General features: G+C 46.4%; 1 protein-coding gene across 1 annotated transcript in view; it reads right to left on the bottom strand.

The window, feature by feature from the left end:
- LOC117849057 (O-methyltransferase ZRP4-like) overlaps positions 1-20,403 on the bottom strand; it is a 45,217-nt gene extending 24,814 nt beyond the window's left edge. Inside the window, exons 1-3 of the mRNA XM_034730659.1 lie at positions 20,368-20,403; positions 20,007-20,320; positions 11,742-11,774 (exon numbers count right to left, since the gene is read on the bottom strand). Coding sequence (XP_034586550.1) covers positions 11,742-11,774; positions 20,007-20,320; positions 20,368-20,403 — 383 coding nt within the window. The remainder of the gene's footprint in view (positions 1-11,741; positions 11,775-20,006; positions 20,321-20,367) is intronic.
- Between the last annotated feature and the right edge of the window lie 2,446 nt (positions 20,404-22,849).

Here is a 22,849-nt window from a genome sequence, read left to right as displayed (position 1 = left end):
TATAAAAATATAATCGGCTATGATACAGCCGACAATCACGTAGCGATTACGAAGAAAACTACTAGAGTAAAGTAGACAAGGCTACAAAGGCAACACTTGAAATAGATCTAATCGGCTATGCGATAATGATGAATGAAAATAACAGTAATAAAGCCGACAGTTCAAATTTCAAGCTGGATAACTGGTGATAAAACTAGAATGATAGATAAAACCTATAATTCTAGTAAATATCGATAATTGGTGAATAAATCTAAACGAAACAACAGCGATGCACCCGAAGTTAAAGCTTAGATATTACTCGATAAACGGAACTTACAGAATCGGCCGGAGATCGTGTCGATGCAGCCTTGCCAATCCGTACGAACTCGTGAAAGAATAAAAGTATTGGCGAAGTTGCCGACTTTAAAGTAAAGTACGATGAAAAGGTAGATTTGTTTGTATTGATTGATGTGTTGTTTACAAATCTCTGAAGATGGCTATTTATAGCCTGTTATAACCAATTTCCTAACCGACTAGGATCTATCTCTAATCTTAAACGAAAACGAATATTTACAAACACAACTCGTATCGAAGTTGGTTATTATACTCCCACAGGCCAATCTTTCTCCACCTTCTTCCTCTGACCTACTTTAAGCCCATATTGGCCCAATCGCTCCAGCCTTCCAATCGACCGACCTCCACCAACTCCGTCCGCCAAAACACTATAGCGCCAATCGGCCGATCCCCAACTGTAGCACCAATCGGCCGATTCCCAATCATGACCTTTTAATCTGCCGCATCGGCCAATCCTTTCTTCCCTTGACGCCGATTCCATACGTGTCAAAATCTGGCATCAACACATACCCCCCAGTTTCGGACTAAAACCTAACTTTTACTTCAAAATTCTTTTTTTAACTTCTCCTCCAAAACAAACGCGTCAAAAATCTCCTTCCGTTTCACGGTCTCCTATCTGATGATTGCAATCTTTTCAAAATGGGTGCCTGAGACAACCGCTCCCCTGAAATTCGTGTAGACGGCGTGGTAAAAATCCCGCCTTTACCCCTCTCGGACCGTCTTTAAATACTGGCATGCCATGTATTTTTTCTTCACAAGCCAGTAACTTCCTTCCCGGCACATTAGTTTCCATCTTCTTCCGACGCCCTTTTAGCTTCCAACCGCATTCTCCGGCGATCCCCCTTTCATCCGCATTCTGCTTCATCTTCCCAATGGCGGCACCATCAGCAACTCCACCAGCGACAGAGGCTCCGCCGGCAGCTCCACCAGCAACGGCAGCAGCTCCATCAGCGACAGAGGTTCCACCGGTGGCTTCATCATCGGCGGCAGCTCCACCAGCAGCCCTGTCGGCAACGATGACCTTCATCCCAGAGGTACTCATCCGGAACGTTCCTTTTTACTTTACCGTCCACGCATCTTTTTAGATCCGTTCTTAGTTCTTCCCTTTTTTCCTTTTTTAGGCAGTCAGACACCAAATAACCATCTGTCTTTTTAAAGCTCCTGGTCTCATTTGTTTAGGCCCTATGGGGAACCCAGACCCAACCGACCTAATCAACTTGGAAACCCATAGGATTCCGTTTAAGCAGTCGCCTATGAACTTGGATCATTGGTCAGGCACTTTTAGATCTTGGCCGAATGAAACTCCCGGTTGGAAAGAGTGGTACCAAAGAATAGCCAACTCCAAGAGAGTTCAATGGGATGAACGAAAAATCGGCCAATGCATCAATCTTTCTCTGTCCCAAATGGAGAGAAATGAACCCTTAGTGATAGCAGCCTCCTACTTTTGGTCTGACGCTCTCAACACGTTTCTTTTCGGACATGGGCCCATGACCCCCACTCTGGCCGATGTTGTGATGTTGACCGGCCTTGACATTTCTTCACCCGATACTCCCTTCCATTATTTGGTCAAGCTGACCCATCGGCTAGAAACAAAAGGAATCGGCGGGTGGAAGGGGTACATCAAAAATAACATGAAGACCGGGACAGTTTTAGAGAGAGAATACACGGCCTTCTTAATGATGTGGCTGGAGAAACATCTTTTCTGCGGCAGGGTAGTCGGCCCTTCTTCCAATACACAAGCTTTGGCCGAAGCACTATCAAGAGGAGTCGCCGTCCCCCTCGGGAAGCATCTACTAGGATCGGCCTATCATATGTTGCAACAAATCGGCGTCAAACTATCAAGGGGAGAGCCAATTGGAAATCCAGGTGGCCCCTGGTGGTTCATCAATCTCTGGCTCAATTTGTATATGAGCAAGATCTCACAGCAGCGGGTAGAGCACGTAACATTCCCCAATATTAAGAAAACCCCACCGTACGGCGTCGATGCACCTCCTTCGGCGAAGCAGCGTCAGTCTTCTCTGGTTGCCATCTCACCACCACCAAAGTAGCCGAATATTTCAGATATTTTTACAATGGCTTTAGCGAAGAAACCACCAGCTGGTACCCGTACCAGAGATCAGAGCCGCTTTTTGAACTCCCTTTCTGTTATGATTCGACGTCCAACACCTTTGATAATGATCTTACGGACATCTTGATCAAGCCAGGGATCTTACCGGCGAACTTTTTCTCGGGGAAGGATGCCCCTACTTATGAGTTTTACAATCCATCAGTTGCAGCACGGCAGTTCGGCTTAGCTCAGCTGCCGATTCAAGTCTACTTTGCTGGCCGTGTGAAATTTCGAGACGAGCTCACGAAGGGTCTTGACTACAGTCGGCTGTGCGACCAAGTGCCCGATTCCAGCACCATCGATTTGAACAACTGGATAGTAGCTCCTTTTGCTGTCCAACCATTCAAATTATGGTGGGCAGAATGGAAGCAGCATCTCTTTTGTGCATCTCCCGTGATATACTGCAACATTCTGGATCCTGACAACATCGACCCGAATGCAGCGGTACTGCTTTTCCCTCAGCTGATTTCGATGTCGTTTTCTTTCTTATGCTACAAATTTCATCGCTAACTCTCACTTTCTTTTACAGTCCGAGAGTCAACTTCCTCCAACACGCAGCCAAAGTAGCAGGTCGATAGAGAATCGCTACCCATATACGGAATTCCCACTCATCGGCCATCATGCCCCAACCATTGACGATATCACCACCAGCCGATTGAAACAGACGCCGAAGAAAACTTTAAAGAAGATGAGCCGCTGAGTGCGCGCCCGCACAGAATCAGCCGATCAGTCGGCGGCAGCATCGGCTAAATCTTTAGCTGCGCCGACTCTCCCGATCATCAAAGAAGTTGACCCCCAAGCTACTACAGAAGCTGGAGCGGCCGCTGCATCATTGCTAGTAGAAGCTGTTCAGGTAACCTCGTATTCATATCTTTCTGGGTATTCTTCCGATATTAACTTCTTTCTGTCAGGCCGCTCAAGTCGCTCCAGTACAACCTCCGCAGCAATCGGCCGCACTCCAAGCAGAAATCGGAGCGCCAATAATTCCTCCCACCGAGGTAGAGAATCCTTTATTTCAATTCTTCACACTTAATCAAAACTTGACCGATTCTGTGTAGGCTACCCTTGGCACGTCAATTGTACCTTTCCAACAGCCATCGGCCGGGCGACCCTCGGAGGTATAGCAATCATCACATATCATCAGACTTAATAGTCCGCATCATACTCACAAGAATTTGCTCCTCGTACCTTTTCAGGAGGCCGGTCCAAGCAGGGCACCAATAATCGTTGAATCTTCCTCCTCCGATGAACCGGTCGCACCAGTTCCTGAGCTGAGGGCAGCACTCCCACCGGCGCAAGCAGAAGAGATCCACTTCAAAGAGGTAAGAGACTTGTCACCCGAATCGGCCGATTTCCCTATTATAATCGGCTAATCGATACTCATTATTTTATTCTCTCGTAGGAACAAGATACTCCCAATAACAGTCTCTTCTCTTTCGCGGTCGCACTTTCTGATGACGAGGAGGTTGCTTCACGTCAAGTCACACTGAGCTCAGTTCCCGACGACATCCGCGCCAAGCTCGAGAGCATACGGACCCTCCTCCAAGATGATATCGGCCGATTAATAGAGGACGCTTCGTTGATTCGGCAACTCTTCAGCGATGTTAGAGGCCGGGTTCCCGAGGAATCAGAAGAAGCTCTGGCGCCTGCCGCATACATTGAATCAATGCAGATCCCAGTATTCAGAGCCTTGCGCCACATGGCCGATCGCGCCAAGCTAGCCAAAGCTCGTGAGGAAGAAGATTCCTACAAACATCGAGCCCAAGTGGTGCATCATCGAATCAATTTCCTCGAAAGCTCCCGCTCGGATATTGTTGGTGCTATAGATCGCCTTAAACGCCGAAGGGCAAAGCTCGCCAAGGAGATGGAGCAGGTGACCAGAGACATAGCCATTGAAGAGAAAAGACTCCAGGACCTCCCTTCCATCATCGCCGAGCTGAAGCAAGAGAGATAGAGTCTGGCCCACGAAGCAATCAAACTCCATCGCCACATGCCAAAAGTCCCAGGATCGGCTGATGACGACCAGAGAATCTTAGATTCAGCCGATCAGGTTAGGCAACGAGCGATTGCGGCTATTAATGCCCTCCTTGGATGAATTGTAAAAGTACTGGCCGCTCTGTAAAAACATTAATGTCTTTTGACTGTTGACGTGTAAATCCAATCCTGACCCGTCCTTCGTGGCGGTCTTTCATTTATTACCCCTTTTACTTTGATGGGACGTGTCCTACCAAACTCTCGCCCCTTATCCTTCTATAAGTATGAGGCCCCGTATTGTTTCCAAAGGCATTCGCATCGCCCATCCTCTTCTCCCCTAGTAGTTCATACCATCAGACTACTCACCAAGATGTCTTCTTCGTCTTCCTCCTTCTCTTCCTTCTTCGTCAACCAGGTACGAGATCTTCCTTCATTCTCCGTTCCTCGGCCTAACATTTTGATCGACCTGACGTCGAACGGTTATTTGTTGATTTTCAGCCGAGATGCCTTAGTCCTGAACTGGATCGGGCGATCGAGATCATGCATTCCGATGAACCGTTGTCACAGGCGGACAAAGATTTTATCAGAGCTCATCGTGAAGAACCGTTGTCAAGTTGAGGCTGAAGCCACGATGAACGACTTGGAGGAAAAGAGTATCTGCCTCTTGATAGAATTAGGTCGGGTAGAGAGGGAGATTAAGAAAAAGCGTGGTCAATAGATGTGTTGGTACTTTTTTGTTCTAAGGGCGACTTGTACCATGTCGGCCATGTACCCTGTCATTCGTACCGAATAACAAATCGGCCAGATCCGACAAGTATTCTATTCTCAAGGCAATGTTATCTTTGCATCGGCTATAAGAGCCAATAGGAGTTGGCCACATTGTCTTGATACACCCTATTATTAGTTATGCATCGACCCATATACTAGGATAGTACCTCTTTAGATATCTTCCATTCAAAGCCCTTGTAAACTCCTCTCCTTCGATCGTTTCAAGTATATATGTGTTTCCCGGAGCGCACCGGCCGATTCTATACGGCCCTTCCCAAGTGGGCGACCATTTACTGAACTTGGGATCCTTAGACCCTATTGGCAACACCAACTTCCATACCAAATCTCCTTGGGAGAATTGCTTGACCTTGACCTTCTTGTCGTACCACCTGGCCACCCTCTTCTTGTTCTCCTCAATGCTGATCAGGGCCCTCAGTCGTTGACCTACCAAATCATCAAGCTCTCCTTTCATGAGGAGGGAATAGTCGTCGGCCGTCAACTGATCTTGAAGCGATGTGCGTCTTGACCCCATCCTAAACTCCCAAGGCAAAACTGCCTCGTGACCATATACCAATTGATAAGAAGATATTTTAGTGGCCCCGTGCCAGGCCATCCTGTAAGCCCATAAAGCCTCGGTCAAACACAAATGCCATTTTTTAGGTTGTTCTTCTATCTTCCTCTTGATCAACTTGATTATCCCCTTATTGGACGATTCGGCTTGACCGTTAGTTTGAGCGTAATACGGAGAAGAATTCAACAACTTAATTCCCATATCGGCGATGAACTCCTCAAACTCTCCTGAAGTGAACATCGTCCCTTGATCGGTTGTGATGGTTTGAGGAATACCAAAACGATAGACAATGTGGTCCCTTACGAAATCGACCATAGTGGCCGATATCACGGCCTTTAATGGGATTGCCTCCTCCCACTTGGTGAAATAATCGCTGGCTACTAATATGAACTTGTGTCCCTTACTTGATGCAGGATAAATTTGTCCGACGAGGTCTATTCCCCAACCCCTGAATGGTCATGGCTTGATTATCAGATTCATGGCCGATGTTGGCGCACGTTGCACCTTGCCAAACTTCTGACAGTCCTGACACCCTTTATAATATTTAAAGCAGTCTTTGAGTATCATCGGCCAATAATACCCGTTGTTTCTAATCATCCACTTCATTTTATGACCCGATTGGTGAGCTCCGCACATGCCTTCATGGATTTCTCCCATCAGGATCTTCGCCTCTTCCGTCCCCAGGCATTTGAGCAGAACTCCACCAATCGTTCGGTAAAACAAATCATCTTCGAGTAGTACATACTTTGTGGCTTGAAAGCGCACTCGCCGATCCACTTTCTTGGATGGATCCTTCAAGTAATCGGCGATTTCCTTTCGCCAGTCGTCGGCCGTGAGTTCCAGAGCCATAGTGCCTTGAATCGGCCGATACCCAGACGCGTGTTAGGCTAGCCTATTGACCTCTTCATTATAGTTTCTAGGAATATGCTCGATAACCGCGGACTTGAATTCTTTTAAAAGTTAGAGGCAATCTTCATAGTAAATCCTCAGGACGTCGTCTTTACATTCAGATCTTCCTGTTAACTGGTCTACAATGAGTATGGAATCCCCAAAAATCTCCACAGCGTCGGCTTTGATCTCTCTCAATAATTGAATGCCCTTTAAGATGGCTCGGTACTCTGCTTGATTATTGGTTGCGGATGTTTCTATCGGCAGAGAGAAATCATAACTTACCCCCCGAGGCGATATGAGGATGATGCCGATGTTGGAGGTATGCCCTAGAGGCAATCATAGAGATGATGATATTCCATTTGTATCCATGATTTGTATATTGTGTTCATTGAATATCCATTAAAGGCTACTTGAATTGATTTGCAATTATGTGAATTGTATGTGAAACTCTTTACTTGTATGGTTATTCTAAAGTTGTCCCTAGTCGGAGTTCATGTGAGGACACACATGAATATTAGACTAGCACATGTATTAGTTGATGACTATGTTTCACAAGTCATGGACATGGAGATGTTGAACTAATAATGTGGACACATGTGGAGACCTGTGCTGGGACTGACCCAACACGAGAAGTAGTTCTCTCTTTAAACAACATATACGCTTTGTCCTTAGACCTGAGATTGTCGCATGTATTCTAGATGTGGATCGACCTACTTAGGGGCTATCAAACGCTACGCCGTAACAGGGTAGTTATAAAGGTAGCTTTCGGGTTTGTCAAGAAGCATGCTATGAGACATGGTCAATCAAGATGGGATTTGCCCCTCTCTGATTGAGAGTGATATCTCTGGGCCCCTCGAGTGATCAGATCCGAAAATGCATGGCCATGCTACGTACAGTTAAGAGTTAACCTACAAAGGGATTCCGAATCACAGGATCGAGAAAGAGCGGTCGGCTTGAAGCTAGACCAAATATCGTGAGGCAAAGGGAATAGCATGTATATTATGTTGTGATGGTTCGTCTGATATGATCTTCGTGTGCGTATAGGAGTTGGCACGTCTTGCTAGAGGCCGCTACCGACTATTGGGCCGAATAGGAGTACTCGGGCCATGTCTATACGTATCCGAACCCATAGGGTCACACACTTAAGGGGCTGGAAGCCCAAATTTGGATCTGATCCGAGTTGGATTAGGTTTAGAAGTACTAATGGGCCTCGGACCCAGAGGCCCATCAGGAACCTCTATAAATAGAGGGGTGGGGGCGCCCTAGGGTTTACACCTTTTGACAAAACACACCTGCCGCGCCTCCCATGCCCTCGCCTGTTGCAACTCACGGATCTAGCAGTCCGGCTTGTGACGCTTCCTCCCTGCACGTGTGGATACCTTGGAGGTGTTGCGCCTGCAGCACTTGGACGAGCCATCGACGAGCCGCCGACGAGCCACGATGAGCTGACGACGAGCCGCGGCACCGGAGGCGATCTTGCTTCACGTGGACGAGCTGCTGAGGAGCTGCTGGACGTGACGAGATCGACTACGTACGGCTACGTTGATCGACTACGTACGACTACGTGATCGTCTTCACTGCATCGACGCACATCTACATCTTCCGCACCAGTAGTGCGTCGAGTGGTAATCCCGTGATCCTTATACGGCAGTTCTTCCTGGTTATACGCGGTAGAAATTTTGTTTTGCGCTAGTGTAGCCTACCTCGTATCCCTACAGTGGTATCAAGAGCCGTAGCTGCTTAGTTTTGGATTCGGGATGTGTGCATATGGAGATATGCGAGTTTTCCGTTTGATCTATGTCCTGGTTTCGTGCCCTTGCTGCAATGGTAGTGTAACGACATACTCCTACCGGTCGGTTTCCGCCATCGGAGTTAAGTGATACACGTAATTCCAGTTGTAGTGAGCAAAGATCAATGTGATTGGTTGAATCGAAATCCAGGTTCATACGCCAGGCGCATGAGATGTGCAATAGTAGATGGGATCTACTACCGGGGTCGGAATTTTGCCGTGTGCATGTGCTTCGGTAAAATAGCCGTAACTTTTCGGTACGATCTCGGATTGAGGCAAATTGTATATGAAAATTGATCTACAGAAAAAGTTAGACGTGATTACAACTGACTTTGTCAGTTTTGGCGAAATTAGATTTCCCAAATTCGGCCTCTAAGATGGAGTTTCGGGCCTCTGAAGTTTGGAACGTTAGAACGCCTAACTCTGTTTTGCAGGATGTATGTATCTTGTGATCAGTATGGCCCCTTTGTGTATGTGATGCATGTGTGTAACTCATTCGTGACCTGCGTGTCGCGCGTACGGCAACACGGCAGGAGCCATAAGTGTTGTCACCTTAATGTATTTAATGGTCTGCGTACAATTCTGTGATGATCCAAGCAACTATGTAATCTTCATTACTAGCTTCCTTACTAGCTATTAGGCGTAATAGCATGTTCTAGTTCTTGGAGGACTCATCACCAGAAGGATGGCGCACATGGAACATGGAGATGGAGATCACCATGGTGAACAGATTCTATGGAGATGGAGATCGCCATATGAAAATGGGTCATACTGTGTCACAACTGTGTGAATGCTATTCTGTTTATGTTTTACTTTCTGCATGCTGTGATGTTAGAAGTAGAACGATCCCTCACAAAGTTTAAGTTAGTATGCCCTCCCAACTAAAACTTGCACCGTCCCATGTCTTGTACAATTAGTGGTGGGTCTATGAAATTAGGGTGCCACTAGTTTTCCTTGACTAGACGGGTTTGTGTCGGACACTTACACGCATAAGGGTTGGTTTGCTTAACAAGGTTATCTTAACGGTTAAGGACCTTGGGGCATAAAGGTTGGGCGCCGAGACATAGAGATGTCACCCAACAACAGGAGTCATATGTGATATGATTAGCAAAAGTTGCTTACCGATCTACCTCGTTTGCTAGCGGTGATGCTAAAGCTCACTAGTAGACTTGTTAGTTGTGGATCCTGAATCACTAAGTTTCAATAGAGGGATATTGATTTTAGTGGGAGTAGATTCTGTTAAAATAGTTTAATATGATTTACTCTATCATGGATACGTTTGTCTTAGTGTATTTTGCATTACTTTGTTGTAGATTAAATGGCACCTAGCAGCACTACACCGTTTGCTTTGCGTTCGGTCCTTGAGAAGGACAAGTTGAATGGAACAAATTACTCGGATTGGATCCGTAACCTGAGAATTGTTCTCAGGGCTGAGAAAAAGGAAGATGTTCTAGACAACCCACTACCAGAAGAACCTGCTGATGATGCACCCGCTGCTGCTAAGAATGCTTACAAGAAAGCATGTGATGCTAACCTTGAAGTAAGCTGCCTTATGCTTGCTTGCATGGAACCCGAGCTGCAGATGCAGTTTGAAACAAACCATGAGGCGCACGATATGATCGTGGCGCTTAGAGACATGTTCCAAACACAGGCCAGGACTGAAAGATTCAATGTGTCTAAGGCCTTTGTTGAGAGCAAGCTAGCAGAAGGCGCAGCAGTAGGACCACACGTAATCAAGATGGTTGGTTACACTCAACGGTTGGAGAAGTTGGGCTTCCCACTGGGCCAAGAGTTGGCCACTGATTTCATTCTTTCGTCTCTTCCGCCTAGCTATGTGAACTTCATCTCGAACTACCATATGCATGGGACGGAGAAGGGTTTGAATGAGCTTGTGGCATGCTTAAAACAGCAGAGGCTGACATCAAGAAAAGCGCTAGTACCAGCCATGTGATGGCTATACAAAACAAGCCTAGCTTTAAGAAGAAGGGCAATTCTTGGAAGAAGAAGGGCAAGGCTGGAACGTCCAAGCCAAACCCACCGCCCAAGGTTAAAGCTGGACCTGGACCTGCTCCAGACAAAGAGTGCTTTTACTGTCATGAACTTGGTCACTGGAAGAGAAACTGCAAGCAGTACCTAGCTTCCTTGAAGAATGGCGGAAGTAAGAGTACTTCTACCTCAGGTACGCTTGTTGTTAATGTTATAGACAACATATTTCTCGCTGATACAATTATTAATTCTTGGGTATTTGATACCGGATCGGTTGCTCATATTTGCAATTCGATGCAGGGAATGATAAGAAGTAGAAGCGTGGAAAGAGGAGAAGTTGATTTCCGCGTGGGCAATAATGCAAGAGTTGCTGCGTTGACCGTCGGGACGATGCAACTCCACCTCCCGTCAGGATTTATTATGGAGTTGAATAATTGTTATTTCGTTCCTAGTTTAAGTCGAAACATTTTGTCTCCTTCATGCTTGATGAAGGATGGTTACTCATTTGCGAGTGAAAACAATGGTTGTGTGATCTCTAAGAATGATATGTTTATGGCTTTTGCACCCATTGTGAATGGATTATTTGTTTTAAATCTTGATGGTTCACCTGTCTGTAACGTAAGTGCTAAAAGGCCTCGGCCTAATGATTTGAGTCCTACCTACTTGTGGCATTGTCATTTGGGTCATATAAGTGAAAAGTGCATGAAGAAGCTCCATTCTGATGGACTTCTAACTTCGTTTGATTTTGAATCATACGAGACATGTGAGGCTTGCTTGCTAGGCAAGATGACCAAGACGCCTTTCACAGGATTTCCTGAGAGAGCAGTAGACTTGTTGGAACTCGTACATAGTGATGTATGCGGACCAATGAGCACGACAGCTAGAGAAGGATTCCAATACTTCATAACTTTCACTGATGATTTTAGTAGATATGGCTATATCTACTTGATGAGGCACAAGTCTGAAACCTTTGAAAAGTTCAAGGAATTTCAGAATGAAGTTGAAAATCAGCGTGGCAAGAAAATTAAGGCCTTACGATCTGATCGTGGAGGCGAGTATTTGAGCCACGAGTTTAGCAATCATCTAAAGAGTTGCGGAATTGTTCCACAACTTACGCCGCCTGGAACACCTCAGAGAAACGGTGTATCCGAGCGACGTAATCAAACTTTGTTAGACATGGTTCGATCAATGATGAGCCAGTCGGACCTACCGTTGTCATTTTGGGGATACGCTCTAGAAACAGCAGCTTTCACACTTAATAGGGTACCATCTAAATCCGTAGTTAAGACACCATATGAGATATGGACTGGAAAGGTTCCTAGTTTGTCTTTTCTAAAGATTTGGGGATGTGAAGTCTTCGTCAAGCGACTTCAGTCGGACAAGATCACACCCAAGTCGGATAAGTGCATTTTCGTGGGATATCCAAAGGAAACTTTGGGATATTATTTCTACAACCGATCAGAAGGCAAAGTGTTTGTCGCTCGGAACGGGGTTTTCCTAGAGAAAGAGTTTCTCAAAGAAGAAAAGAGTGGAAAGACAGTGCATCTTGAAGAAGTTCAAGATGAGCCGATCGGGCAAGAACCAATGAGTGATGCTAATGTAGCAGAACAAGTTGAGATACCCATGGCAAGAGAAGCACCGCCACAACCACGAAGGTCAGCAAGGCTCCGCGAAATGCGGGAAATATTATTGTTGGACAATGATGAGCCTGCGACATATGCAGAAGCAATGATGGACCCAGACTCTGAAAAATGGCAGAGTGCCATGCAATCCGAAATAGAGTCCATGGGAGACAATCAAGTTTGGAACTTGGTTGACCCGCCTGATGGTGTTAAAGCCATAGAGTGCAAGTGGATCTATAAGAAGAAAAAGGACATGGATGGAAATATTCACATCTATAAAGCACGACTTGTCGCAAAAGGTTTTCGACAAGTTCAAGGAGTTGACTACGACGAGACCTTCTCCCCCGTAGTGATGCTTAAGTCCATTCGGATTATTCTAGCTATAGCTGCATATTTCGACTATGAGATATGGCAGATGGATGTTAAGACAGCTTTCCTGAATGGAAACCTAGCTGAGGACGTGTATATGATACAGCCCGAGGGTTTTGTCGATCCGAAAAATGCTGGAAAGGTATGCAAGCTTCAGAGATCCATTTATGGATTGAAGCAAGCATCTAGGAGTTGGAACATTCGTTTTGATGAAGTGGTCAAAGGGTTTGACTTCACCAAGAACGAAGAAGAGTCTTGTGTTTACAAGAAGGTTAGTGGGAGCTCTGTAGTATTTCTAATCTTATATGTGGATGACATATTACTGATTGGAAATAACATTCCTATGCTTGAGTCCGTAAAGACTTCACTGAAAAATAGTTTTTCGATGAAGGACTTAGGGGAAGCGGCATATATTCTGGGCATTAAGATCTATAGAGATAGATCGAGAAGGCTTATAGGTTTAAGCCAAGATACTTACATTGACAAAGTGTTGAAGCGGTTCAGCATGGAAGAGGCAAAAAAAGGGTTCTTGCCTATGTCACATGGCATACATCTCAGCAAGACTCAGTGTCCTTTGACTGCTGATGAGCGGGATCGCATGAGTAGAGTGCCATATGCCTCGGCTATTGGATCTATCATGTATGCAATGATAAGTACTCGCCCAGATGTTTCATATGCGCTAAGTATGACAAGCAGACACCAATCTGATTCAGGTGAGAGTCACTGGACAGCGGTGAAAAACATTCTTAAGTACTTGAGAAGGACTAAAGATATGTTCCTCGTCTATGGAGGTGAGGAGGAGCTCGTTGTAACAGGTTACACCGATGCTAGTTTCCAAACTGACAGAGATGATTCAAAGTCACAATCAGAATTTGTGTTCACATTGAATGGTGGTGCTGTTAGTTGGAAGAGTTCCAAGCAGGAGACGGTGGCCGATTCTACGACAGAAGCCGAGTACATCGCGGCTTCGGAAGCCGCGAAGGAAGGTGTTTGGATAAGGAATTTCCTCATTGAGCTTGGTGTGTTCCCGAATGCGTCCAGCCCATTGAATCTCTACTGTGATAATAATGGGGCAATTGCGCAAGCAAAGGAGCCAAGGAACCACCAGAAGAACAAACACGTAATGCGGCGATTTCATCTCATTCGAGACTTCGTTAACCGGGGTGAGATCAAGATATGCAAAATACACACGGATCTGAACATTTCTGATCCGTTGACAAAACCACTCCCGCAGGCTAAGCATGATGCGCATGTAAGAGCTATGGGTATTAGGTACCTTCTAGATTGACTCTAGTGCAAGTGGGAGACTGTTGGAGGTATGCCCTAGAGGCAATCATAGAGATGATGATATTCCATTTGTATCCATGATTTGTATATTGTGTTCATTGAATATCCATTAAAGGCTATTTGAATTGATTTGCAATTATGTGAATTGTATGTGAAACTCTTTACTTGTATGGTTATTCTAAAGTTGTCCCTAGTCGGAGTTCATGTGAGGACACACATGAATATTAGACTAGCACATGTATTAGTTGATGACTATGTTTCACAAGTCATGGACATGGAGATGTTGAACTAATAATGTGGACACATGTGGAGACCTGTGCTGGGACTGACCCAACACGAGAAGTAGTTCTCTCTTTAAACAACATATACGCTTTGTCCTTAGACCTGAGATTGTCGCATGTATTCTAGATGTGGATCGACCTACTTAGGGGCTATCAAACGCTACGCCGTAACAGGGTAGTTATAAAGATAGCTTTTGGGTTTGTCAAGAAGCATGCTATGAGACATGGTCAATCAAGATGGGATTTGCCCCTCTCTGATTGAGAGTGATATCTTTGGGCCCCTCGAGTGATCGGATCCGAAAATGCATGGCCATGCTACGTACAGTTAAGAGTTAACCTACAAAGGGATTCCGAATCACAGGATCGAGAAAGAGCGGTCGGCTTGAAGCTAGACCAAATATCGTGAGGCAAAGGGAATAGCATGTATATTATGTTGTGATGGTTCGTCTGATATGATCTTCGTGTGCGTATAGGAGTTGGCACGTCTTGCTAGAGGCCGCTACCGACTATTGGGCCGAATAGGAGTACTCGGGCCATGTCTATACGTATCCGAACCCATAGGGTCACACACTTAAGGGGCTGGAAGCCCAAATTCGGATCTGATCCGAGTTGGATTAGGTTTAGAAGTACTAATGGGCCTCGGACCCAGAGGCCCGTCAGGAACCTCTATAAATAGAGGGGTGGGGGCGCCCTAGGGTTTACACCTTTTGACAAAACACACCTGCCGCACCTCCCACGCCCTCGCCTGTTGCAACTCGCGGATCTAGCAGTCCGGCTTGCGACGCTTCCTCCCTGCACGTGTGGATACCTTGGAGGTGTTGCGCCTGCAGCACTTGGACGAGCCATCGATGAGCCGCCGACGAGCCACGACGAGCCGACGACGAGCCGCGACACCGGAGGCGATCTTGCTGCACGTGGACGAGCTGCTGAGGAGCTACTGGACATGACGAGATCGACTACGTACGGCTACGTTGATCGACTACGTACGACTACGTGATCGTCTTCACTGCATCGACGCACATCTACATCTTCCGCACCAGTAGTGCGTCGAGTGGTAATCCCGTGATCCTTATACGGCAGTTCTTCCTGGTTATACGCGGTAGAAATTTTGTTTTGCGCTAGTGTAGCCTACCTCGTATCCCTACAGCCGATTCCTGACCTGGCCCCACACGAAGAACCATCGAAGTATAGAGCCCATGGAACTGGTTCAACAACAGCGATTTCCGGTCCGCAGTGCTGAGCCAAGAAATCGGCTATGACTTGACATTTGACAGCTTTAGCTGACTCGGACCTCAGGTCAAATTCTGACAGAGCTAGGATCCACTTTCCGATTCGTCCTTTCAGAATCAGCAATGACAGCATGTACTTTACCACGTCATCCTTGCATACGACTATGCACTCTGCCGATAACAGGTAGTGCCTGAGCTTGGTACATGAGAAATATAGACATAGGCATAGCCGCTCCACTGGGGAATATCTTGTTTCGGCGTCCAGAAGTCTTCTGCTGACGTAATATATTACCCGTTCCTTTCCTTCGAATTCATGTACCAGCGCCGATCCGATAGCCCACTCATCGGCCAATAGGTATAGTCTGAATGGCTTGTCAGCTTGCGGCGAGACTAATATTGCTGGCGAAATCAGATATTGCTTGATGTCTTCCAATGCTTTTTGCTATTCTTCTCCCCACACGAATTCCTGATCGGGTTTTAACTTCAATAGAGAAGTGAAAGCTTGAATACGTCCGGACAAATTGGATATAAATCTTCTGATGAAGTTGACCTTGCCGATTAGGGACTGCAGTTCAGTTTTGTTCTGCGAGGCTACAACTTTATTGATGGCGGCTATGATCTTCCGGTTGACTTCTATTCCACGCTCGTGTACCATGAATCCTAGGAATTGCCTAGCCAACACGCCGAATGCACACTTGTTCGGGTTCATTTTCAAACCGTGCTTCCTCGTGCACTCCAACACCTCTCGCAAATCGGCCAGATGTTCCTGATGTCCTTTTGATTTGACCACGACGTCATCAATGTAGATTTCCACCAAGGCACCAATGGGCTTGTGGAAGATGTAATTCATAGCCCGTTGATATGTAGCGCCGGCGTTCTTTAATCCGAAGGTCATTACTACCCATTCGAATAAACTGAGGTGGCCCAGACACCTGAAAGTCATTTTTGAAATGTCTTCTTCGGCCATTAATATCTGATTGTACCCAGCATCACCGTCCATAAAACTGATGACTTTATGTCTTGCGGCGGCATCTATCAACACATCGGCTGTCGGCATTGGATACCCATCCATCGGCGTAGCCTGATTAAGGTTCCTGAAGTCAATGCATACGCACAGTTTTCTGTTTTTCTTGTATACGGGTACAATATTAGAGATCCACTCGGCATAACGGCACTGTCGAACAAATTTTGCTTCAATCAGTCTTGTAATCTCGACCTTTATATCAGGTAGAATTTTAGGATTGCATCGTCATGCGGGCTGCTGATATGGTCGATATCCTGGCATTATAGGCAACCGGTGTTCAACAATGGACCGGTCTAGACCAGGCATCTCATGGTATTCCCAAGAAAAATAATCTTTGAATTATTTTAATAAATTTGTCAATTTACACTTATACTCGGGATCCAGGTTAGCACTAATGTACGTCGGCCTTGGTTTGGTGCCATCACCTAAATCTACCATCTCCAATGAATAGGCCGACGTAAACCCGTGCCCCAGCTTCCCATCTTCTCGGACGAATTGATCCATTTAATCTGAATTTTCTGAGCCGACTACTCGGATCGGCTGTAGGCCAAAATCGGACACTCTCAGAAAATCAGTGTCCCAAGTTCTTCCGGATATGCACTTGACGTGTTTGCAGCTCCACTGCTGCATATCGGCCGCAGCAACACTGTAGGCGGAATCGGCGGTGACTATCTCGATGTTATCGCCGACCCATTGTACGAGGCATTGGTGCATTTTAGACGGGATGCAGCAATTCGTGTGTATCCAATCGCGACCGAGCAACATATTGTAGGACATTTTGCCATTAATAATAAAGAAAGTGGTGGGGAGGGTCTTACGGCCGATGGTGAGGTCGACGCAGAGCGCCCCGCGGGCGGGAGACACGTTGCCTTCGAAGTCCTTGAGCATCATGTCCGTCCTGGTCAGATCTTCGTCGCTCTTGCCCAATTTTTGAAACATGGCATACGGCATGATGTTGACTGCAGCGCCTCCGTCCACCAGTAGCCTTGTGACAGGTCGCCCATTGACGTGTCCTTTGAGGAATAGGGTCTTGAGGTGTTGCCGTTTATCATCTTTGGGCTTCTCAAAAGTGGCTGTCATTGGCTCCAAAGCCAATTGCGCCATCTGCTCTTCCATCTTTGTCGTGTCGTCCCGATTGACAGGAGCCATGAACTCCATCGGCAAGATGAAAACCATGCTGACGTCAGCTGCCGATTCCTGATTGTCACCTTCTTCATTGTTGTTTCTTTTAGGGCGCCAGACTTGAGACCTGTCATCTTTCTTATCCAGCATCTGTCTCTGTTCTTCTTCTTGTTGTTCCCATTAGCGTAGACGTTGGATCCTTCATTTTTGAGATTTGGTCAATCCATCAGGGCACCACCTGGGGTTCACCAGTTTGGCCAACGGTCTGGCACGTTCCCAGTCCGGTTCCCATCCTAGAAGGTTTTCATCTGACACCCTGGCATCAGCCATCTCCTCCAGTCGATCGTGTGCGCTGACTCTGCCCCCCGGGCGCTTGTGCTGGTCAATCTTGCCCCCCGGCCGATCACACTGTTCAAGTCTGCCCCTTGGCCGATCATACCAGTCAACTCTGCCCCCCAGCCAATCACGCACTAAAAGGCGCCGATCCTTCTGTTCGCGCCAATTTCTGCTGATTGGCTCTGATCCTCTGTCTCTGGAGCAGGACCTCTTAAACGGGCGATTGTCGCGATACGGACCGCTGCACTCCGGGCAATTATCGACCGATGGTACCCTAAGGTTATTTTCCCAGCAGTGGATGAAGAAAGGACATCGCCAATGATCTTCGTGTCGTCACATCATCTCCTCTTGATGTCTCAAACTTTCTTGCTGCCGCTGGTACTTGCTGAGTAAGAATTGGGAGGTGATGGGTCTACGCGGTCTCCCCGAACCTTCACCTTTGTCTTCGACTCGTCTTTTCTCCTTGACATCTTCGACCATAGCTTGATTTCTGGGGTCCACAGCGCCGTTCCTTTCAGCCGATTCTGACATCAGTACCTTGGTTCGAAGCGCGTTCCTTCCCGTGTCAACCATGTTAGTGGGGAAGGGATGCTGATCGATCTTCATTGGCTTCACTGGCTTCACCGGAACCTCGAATTTGAGTCTGCCTTACTCAATGGCCGACCGTATTTGCTGACGGAAGATTTTGCATTCGTTTGTGTCATGAGATATGGCAAGATTGCAAGGGAGCTTTCTTGACGGTCTCCCCGCTCCTGGTACGACTGAAAGATTGCAAGCATGTTTTCTTGTATTGTTCCATTTGCTTTGCCAACTCTTCTTTCTGGTCGTCCTTGAGATCTGCTTCCGTGACCTCGATGATGTTGTCTTCGGAGATCTCGGCAGGTTTTGACATGGTGGATGTTGAAGTGGTCCCACCGGGCGTGCCAAAAGTGTGTTGGCGCTAAAAGTCAGCCGATTGACCCTCAGCGTCGGACACACGACCCGGGAGAATCTACTTAACTCCTGTTCGGGTGATCGCCCTGGTGCGGTTCGCGCGGCGTGCCAGCTAATCTGACCTGTTGATTGGCAAGGAAGAAAATGTGTCAAATTCCAGGGGTTCCGATCGGCTAAGGTTCCGATCTCGAAAAGCGTATCAACGAATCGGCTGATTTGCTATAAAAAGATAATCGGCTATGATACAGCCGACAATCACGTAGCGATTACGAAGAAAACTACTAGAGTAAACTAGACAAGGTTGCGAAGGCAACACTTGAAATAGATCTAATCGGCTATGCGATAATGATGAATGAAAATAACAGTAATAAAGCCGACAGTTCAAATTTCAAGCTGGATAACTGGTGATAAAACTAGAACGATAGATAAAACCTATAATTCTAGTAAATACTGATAACTGGTGAATAAATCTAAACGAAGAAGAAAAGTATTGGCGAAGTCGCTGACTTGAAAGTAAAGTATGATGAAAAAGTAGATTTGTTTGTATTGATTGATGTGTTGTTTACAAATCTCTGAAGATGGCTATTTATAGCCTGTTACAACCAATTTCCTAACCGACTAGGATCTATCTCTAATCTTAAACGAAAATGAATATTTACAAACACAACTCATATCGAAGTTGGTTATTATACTCCCACGGGCCAATCTTTCTCCACCTTCTTCCTCTGACCTACTTTAAGCCCATATTGGCCCAATCGCTCCAGCCTTCCAATCGGCCGACCTCCACCAACTCCATCCGCCAAAACACTGTAGCGCCAATCGGCCGATCCCCAACTGTAGCACCAATCGGCCGATTCCCAGTCGTGACCTTTTAATCTGCCGCATCGGCCAATCCTTTCTTCCCTTGACGCCGATCCATACGTGTCAAAATCTAGCGTCAACAGTAATTTTTACACTTTACAACCCATCGCCCTCCTTTATCACTTTATGCAAAGCATATCCAAGGGTATTACAGTAACATTATGCCACTTTTACCACACTCTTTTACAACTCATCACTTTACAGCTGGGTTTGTGTGGGCCAGCATGACGAAGATGTCATCACCACTTCGCTGGTTGCTGAAATTTCGAGTAGCCTCCCGGGTCTCCATCGCCAGCTGACGACTTCACTGCTCTCGCTCCACCCTAGCTCGTGAGTCCCACTCGAGCCCAAAGTCCTTTCGCTGCCTTGACCGGTCACTGAGATGGCGAAGTCATTCCTCCACACCAGCTCTTCGTTCCTGCACGTGATAAACCACAACACTTCTCCACGAACCCGTTACGTTAGCCCATTGCAAAATCTCGAAAAGCGGGAGGGGGTGCTGTGCGAAGTCCTCTTCCCCAACAGGGTCACGCTCGGCAACCCGACCAGGAGGCGGGACGCCAGCGTGAGACCGTAGTAGTAAGCACGTTCGTCTTCGTCCCCATCGTCGACCGACGGTCGTCGGATACAGCTGCTGAAGACGCCGGTGACGGTGAGCACGCGCATGAGGAGGCGCAGGCAGGGGAGCTTGGAGGGTCGGAGCGTGGCCCTGGTGGCTATCTGGGCGAGCATGGCGGTGCCGCCGTGGCGGTGGATAGCGTCGGCAATGCGGAGGTCCAGTGCGGCTTTGAGGGCCATGGACTTGACGTAGCCGAAGGTGTGGTGCCAGAACTCGAGCTGGCATCCAGCAATGACTGCTTATCGTCAGTGCTGCCCTGCTGGACCTCGGCGGCGGCGGCCGGATTTGTGGTGTGCAGCATCGGAGGACTTCTGCTTGGCTTGATTTATCTGCTCTGGGGTGGCTTATGGGTTGGCAGGGCACACCATGTGCAATGCAAAATACATCTCTTTAGATAGGCGTAGCTTAGGAGTTAGATATTTTGAAGAACTTGTATCTGCAAGGTGGCGAGAAATAATTCCGAATCCTCTAAAGCTATCTCGTGCTGAATCAATTCTTACTCCTACACAATGTCCACCGCTTTTGATTGCCATTTCGAGCTAGCATTATTTGTTGGAAATATGCGTTTACATCTACTAGATTTAAACATAAAGCATATTATGTAAATCATTGCTACTGCTATGTTACCTAATTCTAATTTTAAACGGACAGACGTAACCGTAACAAGTAAACGGTACGTAAAAGCAGTGTACGCAAAGGAAGTGTAACCATATATAACATCATGTAACCCATGACAGAATGTAACCACTCTGGATTTTGCGTAACCCACAACTGTAAGAAACCAATCTATGGACTTACAAATTAGCGCTTCGTCCTCGTGTAGACTCGCTGGAGGATTACGCAATGCAGTGCAGATCGAAGATGTGGCAGCGCAAAACGTAGTTGATCGATTCGAGCGATCGCGTAGTTGCGCTGCCCAGAAACCTTACTGGCGCCCCTCGTGTAGGCTTCTCGACAACAACAACTCAGAGATACTGCTCACCCTCCTCCTCGGTGCACGCCAAGAAGAAGATACGGCGAGATTCAGCAACTCGGTACCACAACACAAATCACAAGATGGAAAATAAGAGAGAAGGAGTTCCTGGGTTTTTCGCGTGTATTGTTCCTGGACGTCTCTAGGACTTCTTATAGAGGAGACGACAGCCCTCTGCTGACTGTTTCCGCTATAAAATGTCCCCGCTTTGCTCAATTAATTCAGGATTAATGCATTGACTGTGTGCTTATCACCTCTAATGACAGTTGTTAAATGTTACACACAAATGGCAAAAGGTTTACATAAACTTGCTTGGCTGCTCGCTGCATTGCAGGTCACAAGTCACACGGTTGGTTAACGAATACGCGTGCGCGTCGTGTAACCCAAGCCTCATTCTCTTCTTTAGTTACAAATTCAAAGAAGTGAGAGATTCACCAACTCAAATTAGTAGTATGGGATTGTTGAATGGCATACACTCTTACTTTGGGATTCCCTCCATAGGCCTTCCAGGATCGTTGCCGGCATAGCCTAATAATTCAGTAATATGAACATAGCCGGAGCACCGTCGTCGACAGAAATTCACAATCACGTCACATGATCAGAATGATCGGCGATTAATGGACCATCACGTGCGCCAATGCAGGGATGAGGAACGTGTGTGGGAGAAGCAGCCAGCAGAGGCAATGCAGCGAGCGAGCGTGTGCTGATCGATCGCTTTCAGATCGAGATGGCTGGAACCTGGAACCTTGCAATTGCAACGCAGCAGCCGAAAGCGATAAATGCAGCGAGTGTGCTGATGCACATCTTGTCCCCGTGCCCATGCAGCTTCTTGCTTGCCTGGGCGGCTGTGCGTGCCCATGTCGACGGCCGACACCGTCCTTGTGTGCGCGCATGGATGGAGCGATGACAGCCGCACAGAAATTAATTGATGTCAGAAACCGGAGAGGCCCAGTATAGAGGCGGAACCACATTGGATATCGGGTGGGCCAGTTTCCGTTTAGGTGCAGATTGGGAAACCTGAGCCCAATACTGTGAGGGGATCGCAGCCCAGTCTCGCTGGGTTGGCCCAGGAATTCATTCGTGTAGTGCTAAAAAAATGAATTCATTCGTGCAATACTAAACGAAAGAGCTTTTTTGCGAAACAATAAATAAAAGAGTTGCTAAAAATTACAAAAATAAAATAAGACCATTTCCTATCTGGTCCAAAATATCATACTCTCACTGTTCCAAATTATAAGTTTCTTGGAGAGTCAAAGCATCTCAAGTTTAACCAAAATTTATACAATAAAGTACTAACATTCATGATATCAAATAAGTACCGTTAGTTTCTTCATTAAATATATTTTCATAGTATACCTATTAGGTGATATAAACCATTGTGATCCTCTCTATACTTAAGATGATTTGACTCTCCAAAAAAATTGGAATCACTTATAATTTCAAACGGAGGGAGTATCGTATAGGAGTACTACACAAAATTTTAAATAGAATAAACGGAAAAGACGGCCATCGTTTCTCCCTGTAATAAATTTACAATCTAATTCTCCCCCTTTTTTCTTTTGTGAGGGGCCATACTCAATTTATTTGATTGATTTGCATTAGTTTGGAGTTTATTTTTCAAAAAAATTGCACGGGCACATATGCACGCACACATATTTACCTCTATAAATGCGCACAAGTTTATTCTATTGTATGAATGCTTATAATAGGTAATGCTTGTAGATTTTGATGTTGATGAAATCATTATAAACATCTCCCTAGATTCAGTCACATC

Source organism: Setaria viridis, chromosome 3, assembly GCF_005286985.2.
Source record: "Setaria viridis chromosome 3, Setaria_viridis_v4.0, whole genome shotgun sequence".
NCBI classification, from domain to species: Eukaryota; Viridiplantae; Streptophyta; class Magnoliopsida; order Poales; family Poaceae; genus Setaria; species Setaria viridis.
Note: the sequence above shows the minus strand (reverse complement) of the source record. Positions and strands in the feature narration are given on the sequence as shown.